A 19,947-nucleotide genomic window follows, 5' to 3' on the forward strand; every position below is an offset into this window, starting at 1 on the left:
AAGTAAAGATTCTACTACACTTGAATGTTTGATATATTACTGGGAACATGAAGTTTAATATATGCGAATGTAGTTCTAGAAAGTTTTTAACAGTTGGAATACAAACAGTTAAGGGAAATTAGAATAATACAGTATCTCCCAACCATGACCCTATGTGAAAGTGATAGTTAAATAAGGTTGTTTATTCTAGAGAAGATAGACTTTGAAAAGGATGGAGGCTATTTAAATATTTCAAATGCTGTCAAGTGGAAAAGCAATGAGTGCTCTTTACTGTGGGTTCAAGTAAACCTATTAGAAGGTAGCAATTATGAGGAATAATGTTACTGATAAATATAGCAAAAGAAATGTGTTTCAAATAACCTGACAGAAGTATCCTGACAGAACCCTGTGTGACCCAACACAGCACACAGACATGGGTGCACCAAGAGAAGCCTAAAAGTATGGGGATTTTGCAAAGTTGAGAGTTGATACACTGTACAGTTCTGGGATATCTTGAAGGGTACGTTCTCATAATTTTCATAAGATTAAATTACACAGCCAGAATAGGGCAAATACATAGGCGAATGCCAGCAACAAACCATGGAACTGAGAACGGGACTCCCATTGAAGGAATCACAGAAAGGACTGAAAGAGCTGAAGGGGCTTGAGACCTCGTATGAACAACAATGCCAACCAACCAGAGCCTCCAGGGACTGAGCCACTACCCAAAGACTATACATGGACTGACCCTGGGCTCCAACTGCATAGGTAGCAATGAATAGCCTATTAAGAGTAGCGGTGGAAGGGGAAGCCCTTGGTCCTGCCAAGGCTGGACCCCCAGTGAACGGGATTCTTGGGGGTAGGGCGGTAAAGGGGAGAGGATTGAGAAGGGAAAACCCATATAGAATGGGAGGGGAGGGGTTAGGGGGATGTTGGCATGGAAACCGGGAAAGGGAATAACATTTGAAATGTAAATAAGAAGTACCCAATTTAATAAAGATGGGAAAAACAACAACAAAAACCCAATAGCAACAACAAAAAATATAACACAGAAGTGTTTACAAACAGGCTGGCTGTTAGAGAGGCTCCGAATCTTCTTCCAGCACTAAGCACTTGCATTCTCAGAGTCCATGAGAAGGATGTGAGAATAGATGGAATGAACATTCACACTCTAAGAATAATTAAACGAGCCTGTAGAATGCTAAAAACTTGACAAAAATCGATAGAGTCTGATGCTCTTATCTTTAAAGAAAGAAAATGAAAACTAAGAACTCAGCCCTAACATTCATAGGAAAAAAAGAATCTAATAACCCAAAGTAAGCCAGAGAAAGGAAATTAATGTCAGGGTCAAGTCTGAAAATATATCAACACGATCAGGCACACAGAGAAACAGAAAAGGGAAAACTGTGGTTATATCAGTAGATGCTGCAGACAGTTGATAAAATGTAAGTGATATGTCTTGTAATAGATTAAAACTACAGTAGTGTTAAGATGTAGCACTGCTCAAAATCAGTAGCCTGTGAGCCAAAAACAGGTGAGAAGTACTATTTCCACTTGAACTAGTAAAATAATTAACTTAAAATTCACTAATAGAATTATTAAAATTATCTTGAAGGTTTGAAGTAAACCTTAAGTAAAGGTGAACATTTTACTATGCATATGTACTTATGTTGTTGAGTCATTCATTTTTCCAGATTCCTAGATTATCCTTTCTCTCAGGTTAATTATAGCCTTACATTGTATTGAACACATACTACTGCCATTATTTTCCCTGTACTGTTTATGAATGTAGGTGGGATCTGGAGGCTAGGAGAATGGTTCAGTGGGTAAACCACTTGACATGCCAGTGAGAAGACCTAAACTTTGTAACCCAGAACCCTTGTAAACCAAATGTATTAGCTTGTGAGTGTAACTCCAGTGTTCTAAGTGAAAGATCAGAGTTGAAAATGGGAGAATTACAGAAGCTTCCAAGCCTACTAGTGTGGTGTACACAGTAAAAAGCAAGACACTGCCTCGAAATCACAAGTGTGCACAGACACAGTTATACGTGAGCATATTGATGTACGTTGAACTGATTTGCACTTTGTGAGTGGTTTTTTTATGAATATAGTTTACAGTTGCGGTTCCTAGCCTACCACTAATAACCCTAAGAGTTATGAGTTAGAAAGATTGCCTGGTAGGCAGACAAAGGGAGAGGGTCCATGAGTAATAATAAATGTGACAGACTTCAAGATGGCCATCTTCTTTCTTACCCTTCTGAAATAAATGCCTGTCATTGTCAAACAAAGGCCATGTGACCTTCTATCCTTCCAGTAGAGTCATGTTAATGGACTGACTCAACGAGTTCAAACTGTGATCAGCACATGTTTAGACAATAGTTATGTGCCAATCAATCATTCTGCCCTTTGTCAAACTGAGATTTAAATTTGGGAGACATTGACCTTTTAGGAACTTTGAAAACCCTATCCTTGAAGGAGACTGAATTTCTGGCTCTGAGTCCATTCTCCGGTAGATGATAGATCATATTTTGTCTTGATTATTTACTCTTACCTTACAATAAGAAAATACATTTCTTAATATAGAATTCTTGTGCTATATGTTTCTCTTGAGAATGATCTATTACTGCTTCCACATGCCTAAGAAAACCAAGTTTGCTTTTTTAACATTTCTATTTAATATTTTTGGTTCAGGGTCCCCTTATGCAATCCCAGCTGGCCTCAGACCTTCTGTATGCAAGGACTACAGAGGCTTTCTTCTTATTTTTGGTCTTAAAATTAGTCTCTTTTTGGTATAGCAAGAATGCATTACTCTTTACATTTATTAAAAAACATTTAAGTATATACTACCTTTAACTAATGGTCTGTGTCTGAAAATGTTCTCTTCAGAAATACCCAAAGGTATGTAGTCAATTCTCTTTCTTCTTGTGTCTTTTTTGTCATTAAAACTTCTTCGTTTTGCTCAAGGAAACTGTGTCAAGTTTTCACTAAATACCTTCTTATTATTACTGGCTATGTTCTCTGCCTGCAACCTCAAACCTTCTGTTAACTGGTAACAATGAACATTGTTTGGGTTCTGAAGCTTCATTATGACCTACTAGTTCTTGTAGGTACTTTACTGGAGAATTATTACACTACAGGAACAGACCCTCTTTGTAATATTATTTGGTTCTAGAATTAAATCTCATTCAGGAGGATGAAATCTCACTGACGACACAGAATTTCATATTTTTAGTTTACTAAATAATAAGGAGTTATTTATAGGCTTTCATGTTTTTTAATTGGTAATTCTTTTATATTTTCACCGTCAACCTTTAGAATTTATCTTATTATCAATGCAATTTTCAGCTGTGGAAGGATTACATTTTTTATGTTACAATTGTTTACTTGATACTGAAATTTGTGGGTTTGCATAACCCTGCTAAGTCCTAGGCAGGCCCCTTTGGGTCTGTTACAAAACCACCTACCTGTCTTCTTTCTCCATGTACTTGCATCCACTTTTTTTCCTTTCTTTCCTTGGATATTTTTTATTTACATTTCAAATGTTATCTGCTTTTCTTGTTTCCTGTGCAGACACCCCCTGTCCCATCCTCCTTCCCCCTTCTTCTATGAGGGTGTTCCCCCACCCATCCATCCACTCATTCCCACCTCTCCACCCTGACACTACACTGGAAGGTTCAGCATTGGCAGGACCAAGGGCTTCTTCCAATGGTGCCCAACAAGGCTATCCTCTGCTACATATGCAACTGGAGCCATAGGTCTGACCATGTGCACACTTTGGATGGTGGTTTAGTCCTTGGGAACTCTGGTTGGTTGGTATTGTTGTTCTTATGGGGTTGCAAACCTCTTTAGCTCCTTCAATCCTTTCTCTAACTCCTTCAATGGTGACCCCATTCTCAGTTCAATGGTTTGCTTCTAGCATTCGTCTCTGTATTTGTCAGGCTCTCGCAGAGCCTCACAGGAGACCGCTATATCAGGCTCCCGTCAGCATGAACTTCTTGGCATCAGCAATATTGTCTAGTTTTGGTTGCTGTATATGGGCTGGATTCCTATGTAGGGCAGTCTCTATGCTGCTTTTGTTTGGTTAGTTCAGTGATTTTTGTAAAAAAGCCTTTAAAGAATTCCCAGAAAATGGCTGTGTATCATTAGGGTTCTGAAAATAAATGTATCCTCACTATTTTTGGATTCTGTCCTGTAAATTATAAAATTATTTATATTGACCAATTTAATTCTGGCATAGCTTTCTTAACTATCACACACATGTGGAAAATACTCAAAACTTTTGACTTATCTGATACCAGTAGTCCTGCTTTAGGTATCCCAGTGTATAAACACACTCTTTGTAATTGAATTCACATATCACAGTTGTTTGTTTAAACTTTTGTGCCCTTGTATTATGGTATTTATTTGTTTATTATTTATGAAGGACAGTGCTATGCGGGTCTTTCTTTCAGAGCTAGGTGGTTGAGCTAGGGAAGAAAAGACTTGCATCAGATGAGCTAAGTTCAGACATGAGTTGTGTTAGTCCTGAATTCAATGAGTGAACCAACAATGTATTTCTTCAAGGGCAGATGTGCACAAGCCAGGCTCTATGCTGAGAAGCTCAAGAAAGGATTTTGAACACAGATGCTTGCAGACAAGTCTCAGCTTTCCCTGGGAACATGTGTCAAAGTTGCTAGTTAGGTTTTCGGAAAACAGAATATATACTTAAAGCATTGTATCTTTCTTATTTACATGATAAACCAAGACGTAACATTGAAATATGATGGTAAGTTGGAGTATTACATTTCAGTGTGACTACACTTAGCAAAGAAGTTCAGTGTTTTCAGTTTCTTTTCCAGAAACATAAATAAACTTTTATTAAATTTAAATGCTTTTTTTAAAGTTTGAATTCTAAGAAAGATTTTCCATTTTCTCTATTTGTATTATTTTAGTAATGTTTCTAAAATGTGGATGTGATATATTTTCCCATTTCTAGGCTTACTAATTTTAGTTTTTATTTTAAATATTTTTTCATTGTTGTTTTTATAATCCCATTATGTCATCTACTTATACAGAGTTTTGACTTTCTCTGCAGCTATTTCTTCTGTGTTTAGAAGGATCCTCAGTATTGGATGGGTTTTTTTTTTTTTTTTTTTTTTTTTTTTGCTTGTTGGTCATGTTTTAAAGTAAGACAATAAAATGTTGGTTGGGTATACTAGTGCTTATGGTTGTGCATGTGTGCAAAGTGGGTAGAAAGGAGTCAGGGAAACAAGAGGTTAGGCAGAAGGGAATAACAGGTGTAAACAAATTGGAATACAGTCAGCATTTCCCAGATTACTTCATATAGTCATATTTCAGCCATGTTTTTTTTAAATCAGTATATCTTGTGAGCTTCCTTTTGACCTTTAAATTGGTGTTATTGTCTGACTTGGGAACAGTGAATATTGCCTAACTTCTGACCCAATACATTTTCACAAGTCTTTATTAGGTCTCTTTCAGCACTTACTTTATGGAGAAAGATCTCTGGGCTACCAGCACAGGCTTCACATGGTGTCTCCAGGTGAGTTGTGGCTCATTATAATAAGAGAATACGTATCTTTGGGTAAAGAGTCAAGATGCTAATGAGACGTGTAATAAATGATCTGTGTTGAACTATATGTTAACAGAGCATACATGAGAAAGTCCGTTGTTACAAAAACGAAACATAAGACTCATGCTCGGCAAATAATCTTAACACATCTATTATGTAACACAAAAACCCAAGTTCTGTACAAAGAGGGTTGTATGTATCATGAAACTCTCACTGCTCTGGCTACTCCCTCCTTTAGACATGTTCTGGCTTTTTGTTTGTTTGCTTGTTTTTACTTAAAAACTATCTGATTTCTGCTAAACTGCAGGTTTTTGATCAATATCATTTCAAGAGATTTTATCTTTGATAAACGTTATTTGCGTACAACCACACCGATATTCTGGAATTAAGATCAAGATCCTGTCAAAGACTTTCAATTAGAATGTAATGAAGTGCTTATTGTGGCAGAATTCAGATTTTCCAAAATGTATCATCGAAATGCCATAAATTCTTGTTATAGGCAGCCTTCCTATAACACTAGCTTGAGACTGTCAACGTCTAGTGAATTGGAGGTCTAAGGGAGGGGCACATTAATCAGGACACAGGGGATGCGCAGCCACAGTGTGCCAGTGCGTCCTTTATTAATCAGGACACAGGGGATGCGCAGCCACAGTGTGCCAGTGCGTCCTTTATTAATCAGGACACAGGGGATGCGCAGCCACAGTGTGCCAGTGCATCCTTTATTAATCAGGACACAGGGGATGCGCAGCCACAGTGTGCCAGTGCATCCTTTATTAATCAGGACACAGGGGATGCGCAGCCACAGTGTGCCAGTGCGTCCTTTATTAATCAGGACACAGGGGATGCGCAGCCACAGTGTGCCGGTGCATCCTTTATTAATCAGGACACAGGGGATGCGCAGCCACAGTGTGCCAGTGCGTCCTTTATTAATCAGGACACAGGGGATGCGCAGCCACAGTGTGCCGGTGCATCCTTTATTAATCAGGACACAGGGGATGCGCAGCCACAGTGTGCCAGTGCGTCCTTTATTAATCAGGACACAGGGGATGCGCAGCCACAGTGTGCCGGTGCGTCCTTTATTAACTGTTCCAGCATGTTATAGGCGAGCATAGTAAAGATTTCCTACAGCTTCTAATTCTTAACAGCTTTTGTTTCCTTGTTTCTCAGTGCCTCAGTTCGCTAAGAGTTACAGAAATTCATTTCAACTTTTACATGTGTACATGCTCATGTGCCCAGGACACCCACACATGTGTGCCAAAACATACTTATGTGAAAATATATACCCACACATAGAATATATTTGCATACATGCACATACACAAGAATGAAATAGCATCAGAATAATCACTTTTATTTTCACACTCTGGTTTGTGCTTTTTAGATTTCTGTGTTTAATAATTTTTGACTTCTTTCAAAAATACTATGATCCAAACTACAGAAAAAAGATAGCAGATACTTATCTAAAGATATTTTAATATCATTCTTCTAATATTATTCTATTATATTATTATAACAAAAATGTCTACATTCCCCACTACATTCTACTGCAATAAGAGCTTTTGTTTAACAGGAAACAATTCCTTCTCCTAGATGGTGTCAGCAGTCTATATGGTCACCCCATAACATTTTCAAACAATGTGCCCATCAAACAATAATTTGATGTTCTTAATGAAATTGGATAGCTATTCCTTGCAGAAAGGCTAGCAAGACTATCACATCTTTTCTTTCAAGCTTTAAAGCCCACGATGACAGCTTAAGAAACAGAAAAGGGGACAGTTACTTTCTATTATGAAACACTCCCTTATCTGTGTCTTGGCAGCCTTCCTTTAGCTGCTAGAGTACTGAGCCTGGTTCAGACCTCCAGAGACTGATATGGACAATGCAGGCTCAAGATTTATGGGTTTCCTTTAAATTGCTTTTTTAGAATGGCTCACATTTAAAAGGCCATTCAAGATCTTTAATATCTAAGTGCGCTATATCACACTTCATTGGAATACTTCAGCATGCATGGTATGATAATTTAATCAGGATATGGAAGAAATGTATTATCAGATGCTTCATCTTTAATATTCGCTCATTGATGCTGAGGGAAAGCTGTAGTCAAGAGTTGGCCACATGTGCATTAACTAAGGTATACTATTAATTTCAGAGTAGAATATGGCCTGCAGCTTCTAATGATATGTTTTGAATGAGATCTAATCATAATTTCACACACACTCCCAGAAAGCAGGTTTCTATGAATGTGTGACCTCTTTGAATATCTACCTTAGTGAGAACCTGACAAAGTACAGTACATGAATGTTCTGGAGAACCCCTCTGCATGTGTGCGTCCTTGAGGCACAAGTGATCTCTGGCTTTGGCTAATATTTGGCAGCCCTTGATTATTTCAGGTTGGCTAATTTGTTCTGGAGAATTCAGCAGAAATTTTTATTTAATCGAATGGTATGTCTGCACTTTGAAAATGTCATTAACAGTTCTGAGAAGGTCATGTCTTGAGATTGATGAAATAAAGATCAGTCATTTTTTTTTGTGAAGGGAACAAAAATATCATTTATAAATGAGACTTTAACATTTTTTACAAGAAAACTTTAAAGTGAAGATAAGGTGTGACTCGTAATGCCTCAAAGAACAGTCAATACCTTCCAATATGTAAGAGACTTCCTGAATTATTAACAGGACCACATAGACATTTATGATGTTTCAATGAACATGTGGATGAGAAGACTGTGTAGAGATCTCGAAGTTACCTGCTCCTTTACAGAAGCCCCAGGATAGGCCCCATGTCCTCCAGCTGCAGATCTGTGCCTTCAAAAATACCATCTCGTTTTAGCAGCTCAGTGTTAGCAGCAAGGACGAGGGCAGACACTTCATGTACCTACGAACCAGCATTCACTGGCTACCAGGATTAAAGGACAACTGGCCTTGGTGTCCTATTCACTGAGTGTTGCTGCTTAAGTGGCTGAGAAAGAATTTGTGTAATCAGCAAAGATTCAGCTGGATATTTATGGATATATGTGTTTTCTATGTTGTTCACAAAGAGGAAGATTATCTTTTCAAATGAGATTTACTAGTTTTCTCTCCTGTAATCTGAGTTGAAGGTAGATAAATGAGTAAAATCCTATATTTTTCTCCTGGTGGATGAATGCTTTTTCAAAAAGTGTGTGAAAATAAGATTTTATTTTTCTAGGGCCCAATTTCTTCATGTATTGTTTCTACATATGATATAAAATATATTTATTTATATACAGTATTTGTGTCATTAGTAAGACTACCTTTTCCAGTATGGCCGACTTTAAAAAGCTCATGGTTAGGCTTTGGTGGATAAGCTCATAGGAAGACCATTGCTAGACTATCAGTTCCATTTATTGTACATGGAATAAACAAAAAGTAAAGCAGCCCAGAACTAAACCAAATCACAACCCGATAGCCAAACAATGTTTATAAATTCATCTATAGCTTAAAGCTTTGATTGTCTTAAACTTGATTTCATAAGTCTACTTAATGATTCTTCTCAAGAGTAATATCTTATGCATTTTAAATATGCTCCCAGTTTTCTTATGTAAGAGAATTTCACTTCAATAAATTGTGGATTTATTTATAATTATAGGGTACAATATAACCTCAGGCCTCTGAACTTTAAAAGATTTTCCATAAGTTGTACCCTTTAAAAGTTATTGGATTGCTGGTAAGGATTGCTACCAACCAGAGTTCAGAAGGTAAGACAGATCATGTTATTTAAGTTTACAATTTTAACAATCTTTTATCATAGGCAGACACATAGTATGTAATACACTTGTTGATTCGATGGTTTCAGTAGACTTAGTCATTGAATAGATTCTCTCCCCCCCGCTCTCAGATAAATAGCAATCTCATCTCATTTTTTATGAGGGAGAAGTTTCCTATGATACATACCAATACAGATTCTCAAAGTGAAAAGAATAGATTATGACTTTTGGGTTAATGTGACACTTTATTATTTGAACAAATTAGACAGCAGTGAAAATGTTGGTAATACTGTTTTGAAATATCATCAGTTATAAAGTAGTATATTGCTGCTTCCTATACAGAAAGAACTTAAATAAATCTGTTTAATGATCCCATACATTTTCCTCTCTGCATGTAACTATTTTCTTTTCTGCTGTAATCTGCAATTATTTCATTTTCCCTGAGGAGAATATTTCACCAAAGAAATAAAAGCCATTTCACTCACAATCAGCTTCTCTGTATCCTACAATATTTTTTATTTGTAAAGACTGAAAGATTCTTTAAGATGACTCTACTGTGTTTTATTACTGAAGAATAATGAGTTCCTGTAACTTAAAAATGGGTCCTGGGGCCCATGTTTTCAAGACACTTCTGTCACAATATGCACACATGATTGATTACCCAATTTATTGGTAATATTTTATATGCCATCATGGTGCAGTTTAAATGATTTTGACAAGTACAGAAGAGTGTCATTGACAGGTGCAGAAATAAATGATGGGTTTAAGCTTTCAAATGTTTCTACAGCATTTCACTGAGTGGCAGGTTGATAAATTAAAATTACAGTTGGAGCATCAGGCCTGAAAGCACAACTGCATTAGATGACACAAATAACACTGCAGAAACGTTGTGTACTCTCTAGAGAAGTAGCCTGCAGGGCCTGGGAAGGAACAAAGCCAGGAAAGTTGCTAAAGAAATCATTAATTCTGTGGTGGTGTTGTTTGAGTCTATAAAACAACAAAAATGGACTTTTTAAAGGAGAGGAAATTGGCTTTATCTCTTATTCTGTTTTCCTTGGAGATGTATAGAAAAGTAAAACCACACTATAAAAAGATAAGCATTGAGTTGCCCAGCAGTGATTCAAGATGGTCATGTTTAAAGCTTATGGACCATATCTTAATAACCTTCTCTGAGTATCTGTTGTGCAGCTGGATCATAGCTCAGACTGTTACCATGGCCTGATACAGGCCAACCAAGAACGGAAGATATTGCTATTTTGATACTTACTTATTATGATGTTCTCAAGGAAAACAATTCCATCATTGTTACATCATTTGCTTTTATCATACATATTTTCAAGTCATGTCTAAAGTACGGGAGTTAGCTCTAAGTGGTCCTATGACAACCAACTTTGGCTAAACCAAGAAGGCAAGCCTGTGATTGTGCAGAGTACGATGAGTCCAATCACCTATTGGATGAACTGTTCACTCTTTGGGTATAATTTCCATTCACCTTTGGCTTCATCTGTCTTTTTGTGGACCTGTCAACCTTGCTCATATATGCTGGGTTTGGCACAACAACTTCTTTTTGTTGCTACCTATACGACATTTTCTCCAGGAATGCCATTCTTAACACAATGCTATCTGATCTTACACATGAGTGTAGCTTCAATTTGTGTCTTGAAAAATTTTTCCTACTACTCTAGTCAATAGTTTAAAGTTTTAAATTCAAAATTGGTAAACTAATCAATTATAAAATGATTAGCAGACATTTGTATAAGTCTATTGTACATTATGCTGAGCCTTGGTTAAAACCTGAAATCAGCATTGTTTTCTACTGTCCATGTTTCTATTATAAAGGGTTTAATATGACACTCCATACTATACATAAATCCAATATATTTGTTCTGGAATTGTCTTCATCTCATTATGCTATTGGTTGGGTTTTCCTTCAATCAACCCTCAGAGACCTTATCCACACTATGAACAGTCAGTGAAAAACTCCATGCTGATTTTATTCTTGGTTGAACTTCTCTTCCCATAATTTACCCTCATCTCTGCCCTTCTGTTATATTAAGACACTTGAATTTTCTCACTTAGAGTTTCTATGATTCAGTAAAACTTAACTCTTCATTGATAATTTATAATTTTATAAAATATTAAAAAGAAACTGGTATTTATTTCCTGTTTACTATGTGTCAAATTTTGTTCTGAGCATGTGTGGTAGATCTTATTGGTCATAATCATATGAGTTATAGATTACCATAGTATGAAACACAGATTTACAGAAGAGTTTCACTGGTTTTCCAAGTGACCCATCAAGAAATGTCAAGACTGTACACAGATCAAGAAAAACAGTTCACAGAGTTTGAACTCATGTAGCACTAGTATTATGCAGTTTATTATTTATTATTTATTTTTAGTATTTATTTTGTATTTAATGTTATTTATAACATTAGTGGTATTTATTATTAGTATTATTAGTATTTATTATTCATTATTTATTATTATCATGATGTATAATACCTATAATCTATGGCTGCCTGTAAGACTTGGAATAATATGACAATTCTTGTACTCAGTAAGAATTTCAAGGTTTACCTGGGTTCTTTTAATGCAAGACTATTTGCAAGGAGCATCATTTAATGAAACCTAGCTACTAGCTTCTAGTTTTGACTGTGGAGTGAATTCTCCCATTTCCTTGTCATTTGGCTCTTCTTTTTAGACATAGTAAAACAGCTCTCATACATCCTACTGGACTCAGAGGTCCAGGTATAATTGACATTGAGTACCTCACTCATACAGCCTATGATATAAAAGGGATACAAATTGGGTATTTTTATCTTTGATGTATTCTTGTAAGTTTCCCAACTAAACCTGAGCAATGCTACTATAGTTTTTACTGATATATATATATATATATATATATATATATATATATATATATATATGTGTGTGTGTGTGTGTGTGTGTGTGTGTGTGTGTGTGTCTATAACTTTTAAATTGCTCATAGCTTTAGAAATTATTCTCAAACAGTGAAATAAGGATAGAGAATTTTCCTCATCTAATGATAATCCTCAAAATAAAGATACTCATGGAAAAACTCATTAGTTGGAAGCTTAATACACTGTCTCATATTTGAACTCTTTTAGAAATGTCCACTTTGTACTGGAAAGTATTAGAAAATATTTCAAAAGGACAATTTTCTTCCTCTAATGCATGCACTTTAAAGAGGCTAAGGATCTACAAGTGCCAACAATAACGGTGCTTGTACCTGAGGGAAATTCATTGATTTTCTTGAAAGACCATTGTCTCCCTATTCTGTGAACCTCAACCTTCACATACCAAGACAGACCTTTCCCTTACATATTCATGTTAAATTAGAAGAGAGTGGGAATGTGTATAAGGTCAAGACTGTGTTTAAGAAAATTTTGTCTTAGACTGGGGACAATTACTTTGTTCTTACTGCTCTAAAAACAAACTTCATTCTTGTCTTCTCTAAGTTTCTTTCCTATGATCACTATTTACTTAATGTCTTATAAAATGAAGTATTTGAAAGCCAAGTTTAATTAAGTTTTCTAAAATTTAATATTCCAAAGATGATTAAATATCAGTCATTTAACCTTGTAAAGAAAGAGAAATGAGTAATAATGTTGTTTTATTTAAAAATGATATCAAGAGATATTAATTATGAATTTATATTATTTATGCATATTATGTGAGTATATATATGCACATACATTTCTTTTATGGCTTTGGGTTTGTACAGGTGAATCAAACAACTATTACAAATATATATCATATATATCAAACACACAAACACACACATATATAATGTTACTAACTGAACTATTGTAATGATACCTAATTTTTTTTAAGAGAACTTTTAAGAAAAGCTGACATTTGTGAACCTTTCCCATGTGCCACGAATAGTATTACCTGTTTAATTCAAATATCTTGAATAATCTCCAGTTTGCATATTGGAACCTGATGCATGAAAGTTTAAGAAATTGTCTAAATGAATGCAGCTAGCAGGAACTAGCAGAGAATAAGAGAGTCAAGATAACTTTTGTGAACACATATTGACAATTTTTTATATATTAACAAATGATAGACAAAATATGCAATATTTAGAATCTTTTTAGTTAATATAATTTACCTGGATTTTATTAAGAGCAAATGAAATATATGTGGGGCAAATTCAGTATTGCATACTCATGTGTCAACCAATTTATCAACTCTAGACTTGCTTTTTAACTTTGTGACTATGCATTAATTAAATAAATAAATCTGAACATGGTTTTTATAAACTTTCTGGTGTCTCTTGAGTTTGCAAGCACCTTGTTTATGAAATCCTGTTATAATGTATCAAAGGAGAGATATACGTACACTTTAGTACAATATTATGTAAAATAATTATCTTATGGAGAAATTGAGATAATTATTTATAAGTAAGAATATTCAACAGCAGAAACATTTAACTTTGAGACCCATGAAGAAAACTGAAAGGCAGAGTTCACATCATGCTAATGTTCTCACCTCGAGCATTTGCTGGGTTTTACAGTATGCATATTATGGGGAATTTAGTCTCCTTGCAGAAATATTGAGCACTAAAGTCTTGATAATCTTAAAACAAAGAATACTTTGGATCTCTTAAAGGTGTACAATAGAAAGATGGATCCATATAAGAATAATGAGAAGTGAAAAGGCTGCAAAGGAATATTATTAAGTGAGACATGAAGCAAACCTATTTCTGTACTCTTGACTGGAGGGCAGACATGCATGCATTTCAGTAAGACTGCTTTGTGGTAGGAGATTTTTAACAATGGGGCTGATGATCAAAGCAGGACATCAGTACTCGGCAGTGATTTTTTTTTTATTATCAGACCAACTTGATCTTTCATTTTACATAAAAAATCTCCAATATATCCATCTATTCCAATTTTTCACCTTCCCTAACAATCATTTTGATTTTCAAGAGGTGAAAGACTCACTGAAAAGCTTTTGATGAATGGAAGAGCATTGAGAACCAGCTTGTTCATTGGATAACAGAAATACTCTAGAACAGTGAACAAAGTAATTTTTGAAAAAAGTTGATCTGAGTATTTCATAGTCTATTTCTATCACAGGTGTCTAACCACCAAGCATGAGAACAGTGGCTGTAGCCTGTGACATTTCTCTAAATCAATTGTTAGAAGACAAGAGTTTTCTCCTTTTTAATATATCCACCATAATGCTCAACATGGCAAGCCCCTTTATAGGATATTTGCAAATATTAGCAAATGAGTATTCAGCACATCAGAAGAGATATAACATGGCTTACTCTTAATTCTAACAGCCTAGGAATACTATATGCTTCTGATTACCAACATTGTATCATTATTGGAGCATACAGCATGGCTAACACAATACCTCACCAGAGGCAAGCAATACTTTAGCTTGATCTGGCTTAAGTCTTCTATTAGTCACAAAAGCTGTGAGTTGAGAGATTTAGAGGAATAGGGTGCAGAAAAGAAAAGAAAACACAATCTATAGTGGTTATGAAGAACCTCAGAAGGGAAGGAAAATACTAAGTAAAATCTATTTAAAGGAATAGTACAAATAGGTATGAATGCTAGGAATGGCAAATCTCTGGCTTTAAGGAATTTCCAAAATCAATGTGAGCCTCTCTTTGCTGGATGAAAAGAATATTCATCATAACTTGAACAATTTTGTAGGACATAGAGGTATCCTTATGCATCAGTTAACTGAATGCACAAAATAACAAAACAGTTTCAGGAGTATTTCAGTAAAATGTTTATGGAACAAAGGTAGGATTTTCTTTCAGAAAATGAGACTATTGTTTTACATATGATGCTAGATGCCTAGAAATATCATTTATAAAGTCCATTTTAATTTTAATTTAAACATTTGTATTTAAAATATATAGACTTACCCAACAGACAGGAATGGCTCCTTTGATTCAAGCCTAAAGAATATAAAAATATTATTTTAATATAGTAATTTGCTAAACATTCAAACATTGATTTTATATGCATATAATAAAATATTGTACTGGCTTTGATGGAAATGTTTTATAATAGTAAAATTATATATAAGAATATATATATATATACATATATATATATATATATATATAATTATTCATGTTCTAGTTGGGTTGGCAAGCTAAATAAAGTCAAGGCCTCAGTCTGGAATGCAACATTTAAAGACATTCTCTCAGTAAGGGTGAAAGTCAAACTGTAGGTATACTCTGCATCCAGTTACTGTGTTAACAGTGGCAATTCATTCCTAGAAGTTTTAACATATCTACTTTTAGTTGTAATAGTAAAACAATCTATAGTAAGTTTGGATGGATATTAGCTGAGTAATTTATTTACAGAGGAAATAGCTGTAGTGAGAAAGGACGGAGGCATCATACTCAATCACTTTTAGGGGCGACTCTTTGGGAGGAGTGGTGATGTCATGCCTCAGATTATGCTTCTCTCCCTCCCCTCAAAAGCATAGTGTTTCCTGTACCTCCGAGAGAACAAATATCCCAAGGCTACTTAGTTGTGATGTCTCTGGAAATCTCCTTTAAAGGCTTCTGCAGCAAATTCTTGTCATCCAGAAATGGTACAGACCCTCTTTAAGCTATTTTTCTGATTTTACACATCTCTAGATTTTTTATAAAACAGTTTGTTAGGTATTCCTGAATTAACACTCGAGGAGATTTAAAGCAGGTATGTATTTTTCTTATAAATTTCTTAGGCAATTATGAGCTAAATTAGGCCAATAGTGAATGAAATATTTTAAGTAAATACTGGAATTTCATGTTCATATTCATGGAAGCCAGAGGACAACCACAGACAACCCTATTCAGGAGCCAGCCACTTTCTTTTTTCCTCTCCTCCCTTCCTTCCTCGCTCCCTTCCTCCCTCCCTTCTTTCCTCCCTTCCTTTTTTCCTCCCCTCCCTCCTTGTCTTCCTTCCTCCCTCCCTTCCTTCTTCCTTTCTTTCTTTCTTTCTTCCTTCCTTCCTTCCTTCTTTCTTTCCTTCCTTCCTTCCTTCCTTCCTTCCTTTTTTCCTTCCTTCCTTCCTTCCTTCCTTCTTCTTTCTTTCTCTCTCTCTTTCTTTCTTTCTTTCTTTCTTTCTTTCTTTCTTTCTTTCTTTCTTTCAGAGAAATTTCATCATTGGCAGAGAATTCAATGAGCAGACTACGGTGGCAGGTCAGCAAACATAGGGAACCCTTTTGTTTTTGCTTCCTAAGCACTGAGATTGCAAGAGGGTGCCACTAGGCTCATGTTAGTATTGGTTACAGGGATTGAATTTATAAGCTGGGTATTTCACTGGCTACACAGTTTTTTCACGTCTACAAATCCTCATTATAAAAGTGATTATAAGGAAATGACAGGAAAGTTGATTATTCACCGAATAAATGTTATTTTTCTATATTCTGGTTGTTAACAGAAATAAATGACCGCATGAGTATTAGACAGAATTAGACAGACCATGTCAGTAGTTTGCCTCTATTTCCTTTTGAATGTATCAAAACATGACCTGTAGATATAAATCCCAGTCCATCATGAATAGAAGCTGAATGAACTCTTGACACAGACCATGATGTCACAGCAGAGAGGAGGCTGTAAAAAGCAAGAGCCATAGCAATTCCCCTACGTGACCACCAAGAAACAAGCAGATTCAAACACCAGTGGTTGTTAAGGGTTTTGAGGTGTGTATTTATGTAGTCTTTAACATTTTGTGAATTTTAAGTATTCTTATTTATACCTCTGGGTAAACTAGTAAGCTTCTTTTATTTGTTTGGTTTCTTGTACATTTGTGTTATTGATAAGTCAACAGTCACAGAGGGAAATTGTGAAAATGAATAATGACACAGAAGATTTTTTTAATTAGACCTGTTTTTTTTCCATTTAATAAAACTGAGAAACATAGGACATATGGGCAATAATTGGATTGATTCTCCAATTTTAGTCAATAATTTTAATGCAATGATGTTCATCGTGAGTGTGCAATCTGCCTGTGTGAGGTGAAATTCTTTAGCTTCTATACCATCATTTACGAATTTCACTGAACTGCATTATTTAAGAACATCATAGATGCCCCACCTGTGGATCCATCCTGTCTGCAGACACTGAACCCAACACTGTTGCCCTGGCCAAGAGTCACTTGCTGACAAGAACCTGGTATGACTGCTCCTTGGAATGTTCAGCCAGCAATTGACCGATGCAGATGTGGATGCTTAAAGGCAACCATCAGACTGAGCTCATGGAGCCTGGAGGGGGAGCTGGCAGAAGTATTGGAGGAGCTTAGGAGGTTTGCAATCTGATAGGAAAAACAGCAGCTGGCCAGACCCCCCAGTGTTCCCAGGAACTAGACCACCATCCAAGGAGTATACAGGTAGGGATCCATGGCTCCAGATAAATAGGTAGCAGAGAATTGCCTTTTCTGACATCAGTGGGAGGGGAGGCCATTGGTCCAATGGAGGTTTGATGCCGCAGCATAGGGGGATGCTGGAAAGGTGGGGCATCAGAGGTTGGGTGGAGGAGCACTTTTATAGAGGATGGAGGGAGGAGAGGGCAGATGTAGGATGGGGGTTTACAAAGGGTAACAGGGAAGTAGGATATCATTTGAGATGTAAGCAAATGGAATACTTAATGATAAAAAAGAATGTCATAGATAACTCAAATAAAATCAAAGCTTCCAGTGCTCATTTACTCGACACTACCCAAAAGCTAAGTTGAAAAACGTTCCAAATCAGGATTATTGATTAAATGTTCTTAATGGTTTTTTTGTTTGTTTTTTGTTTTTTTGTTTTGTTTTGTTTTGTTTGTTTGTTTGTTTGTTTGTTTGTTTTGGAAAATTCCAGATATGCAGCTGTTTCATTGGGACATGCAAGGATGCATGTTATCTTGCTGCCCCTCATTGCTACTATTTTTGGTCTGATTATCTAGCTCAGTGTCCTTCTTTTCCTACTACTTCACTCATTTGACTATTCCCCTGTAATTGCTAATACTAATTATCAAATTGACAGAGTCAAGATTCACTGAAGAGGTAAATCTCTGGATGTGACATTTAATAAATATCTAGATTGAGGTGAAGTTGGTGAACACAATATAAAGTCAGACATTAGCACTCTATGGCTTAGAGTCTTAGACTGAATAAAACGAATCTTAACTGAATATTAGTATGCTTCACTGTGTGCTTCCTGACTCCTCGTGAAGGATGACAAGTTACCTCATATTCCTGCCATGAGGGACTATACCCTCAAACTGTGAATTCTTTTCTGAAACTTCTATTGAGTATTTGTCACAGCAACAAGAAAAATAATGAATGTATCAATCAAATGTTTCATAAAAGCTTTCAGGAAGGAAGTCAGAGTTTTTAAAATATTATCAGATTGAGAGTTCTGATGGTTATTTTATAACCAAGGTTGTTGTCAATTTTAATCTAAAACCAAATATTACTCATTGTAAAAATTTATATTTTATAAATTTTATTTTTAGTCATAGACTAAGAATACTTTTATATTTTATATGGTAAAAATTCAAAAAGAAAATGATAGTTTTTGTCTGCTGAAATTAATATATGATGTCAAATTCAATGTCTTTAGAAAGACCTCCTGGGAACATAACTCTGGGTATTTGTCTTAGTGTTCAAAGATATGTTTGTGCAATGGCAACATATTAAAAAGTTGGAGCAGATATGCCATGTCCACAATCTTGTAGTATTTGCTACATGTCCTTTATAGAAAAAAAAGCACTACTCATTCTATATAATTATCTTTCCAGAAGGAAAGAGAAACAATTTTTCACAGAAATAGACACGGGAATTTTAATATATAGCAAGATTTCTCCCTGCTTCAGAAAGTAATAGTAATTTGAATTGCTTCTCTGTTTCTAAATCTCAGTGACAATTTCCTCCAGGAACTTCATATCCTCATCTTTCTTGACAATTTTCATAGCGCTGGATGATGACAGAACTTTTCAGTGCCTCCCTAATGTGCACATGACCCATCCCAGACGTTCATCATCTTCTTTAACCCATTTCTTACTGAAGAACTCACCAAATTGTAAAGGTCTACTTGCTTTGCAGATAATCATGTTTCAGGTTTTCTTTGGTGCCTTTGATGGTCTAGTTCTATAGCAAAATGCCATTTATGATCTCTCCCCCATGGATGATGTGTAAAGTTTATTTTAATCTAACTTCTTTTCCCACGTTAATCTTTGAGTTGCCAATATTCATAGATTTTATCTGGACACAGTCTTGGAACAACTTTAATATATTAAAAGTAAACTTGGAGATACATTATGCTGGAAAAACACTAATTTTTTTCAGCTGAGAAAAGAAACTGGTAGCAGTTTAATGCTTATCTTTTTGTCGATCCCGGTTAAATCTGATCTTTGTACCAAATAGGAATGATATTATTACCTATTAGACGTCCTATCCCATAGATTCTAACTTCTGTGTGAAGACACTGCAGATAATGTCACAGCAGCTCATGTGGAATGGTTTTCTGCTTTGGTACCTCACACTCAGTTATAGGTCATTATCTTGAATTAAAGTCTCTAGTCTTGAATGTAAGAAATGTCATCTACACTTATGGTACCCAATTATATGACATACATTCTTACCAATTCATGTTTCTATTATAAATAGTTAGAGATTGAGTGCTTAGAGGACTATCTGAATTCCTGCTG

At 35.6% G+C, this 19,947-nt stretch overlaps 1 protein-coding gene across 12 annotated transcripts in view; it reads right to left on the reverse strand.

Annotated features, from left to right (window-relative positions):
* The window catches only part of Ralyl (RALY RNA binding protein-like), a 791,470-nt gene that overhangs the window by 133,504 nt on the left and 638,019 nt on the right, over window positions 1-19,947 (reverse strand). For all 12 annotated transcript variants that reach the window (XM_017590724.2, XM_063281532.1, XM_017590727.3 and 9 more), the window contains one exon: window positions 15,187-15,219. In XM_017590724.2, the coding sequence (XP_017446213.1) occupies window positions 15,187-15,219 (33 nt within the window). The remainder of the gene's footprint in view (window positions 1-15,186; window positions 15,220-19,947) is intronic.

This window comes from Rattus norvegicus, chromosome 2 (genome assembly GCF_036323735.1).
Source record: "Rattus norvegicus strain BN/NHsdMcwi chromosome 2, GRCr8, whole genome shotgun sequence".
In the NCBI taxonomy this organism is placed as follows: Eukaryota; Metazoa; Chordata; class Mammalia; order Rodentia; family Muridae; genus Rattus; species Rattus norvegicus.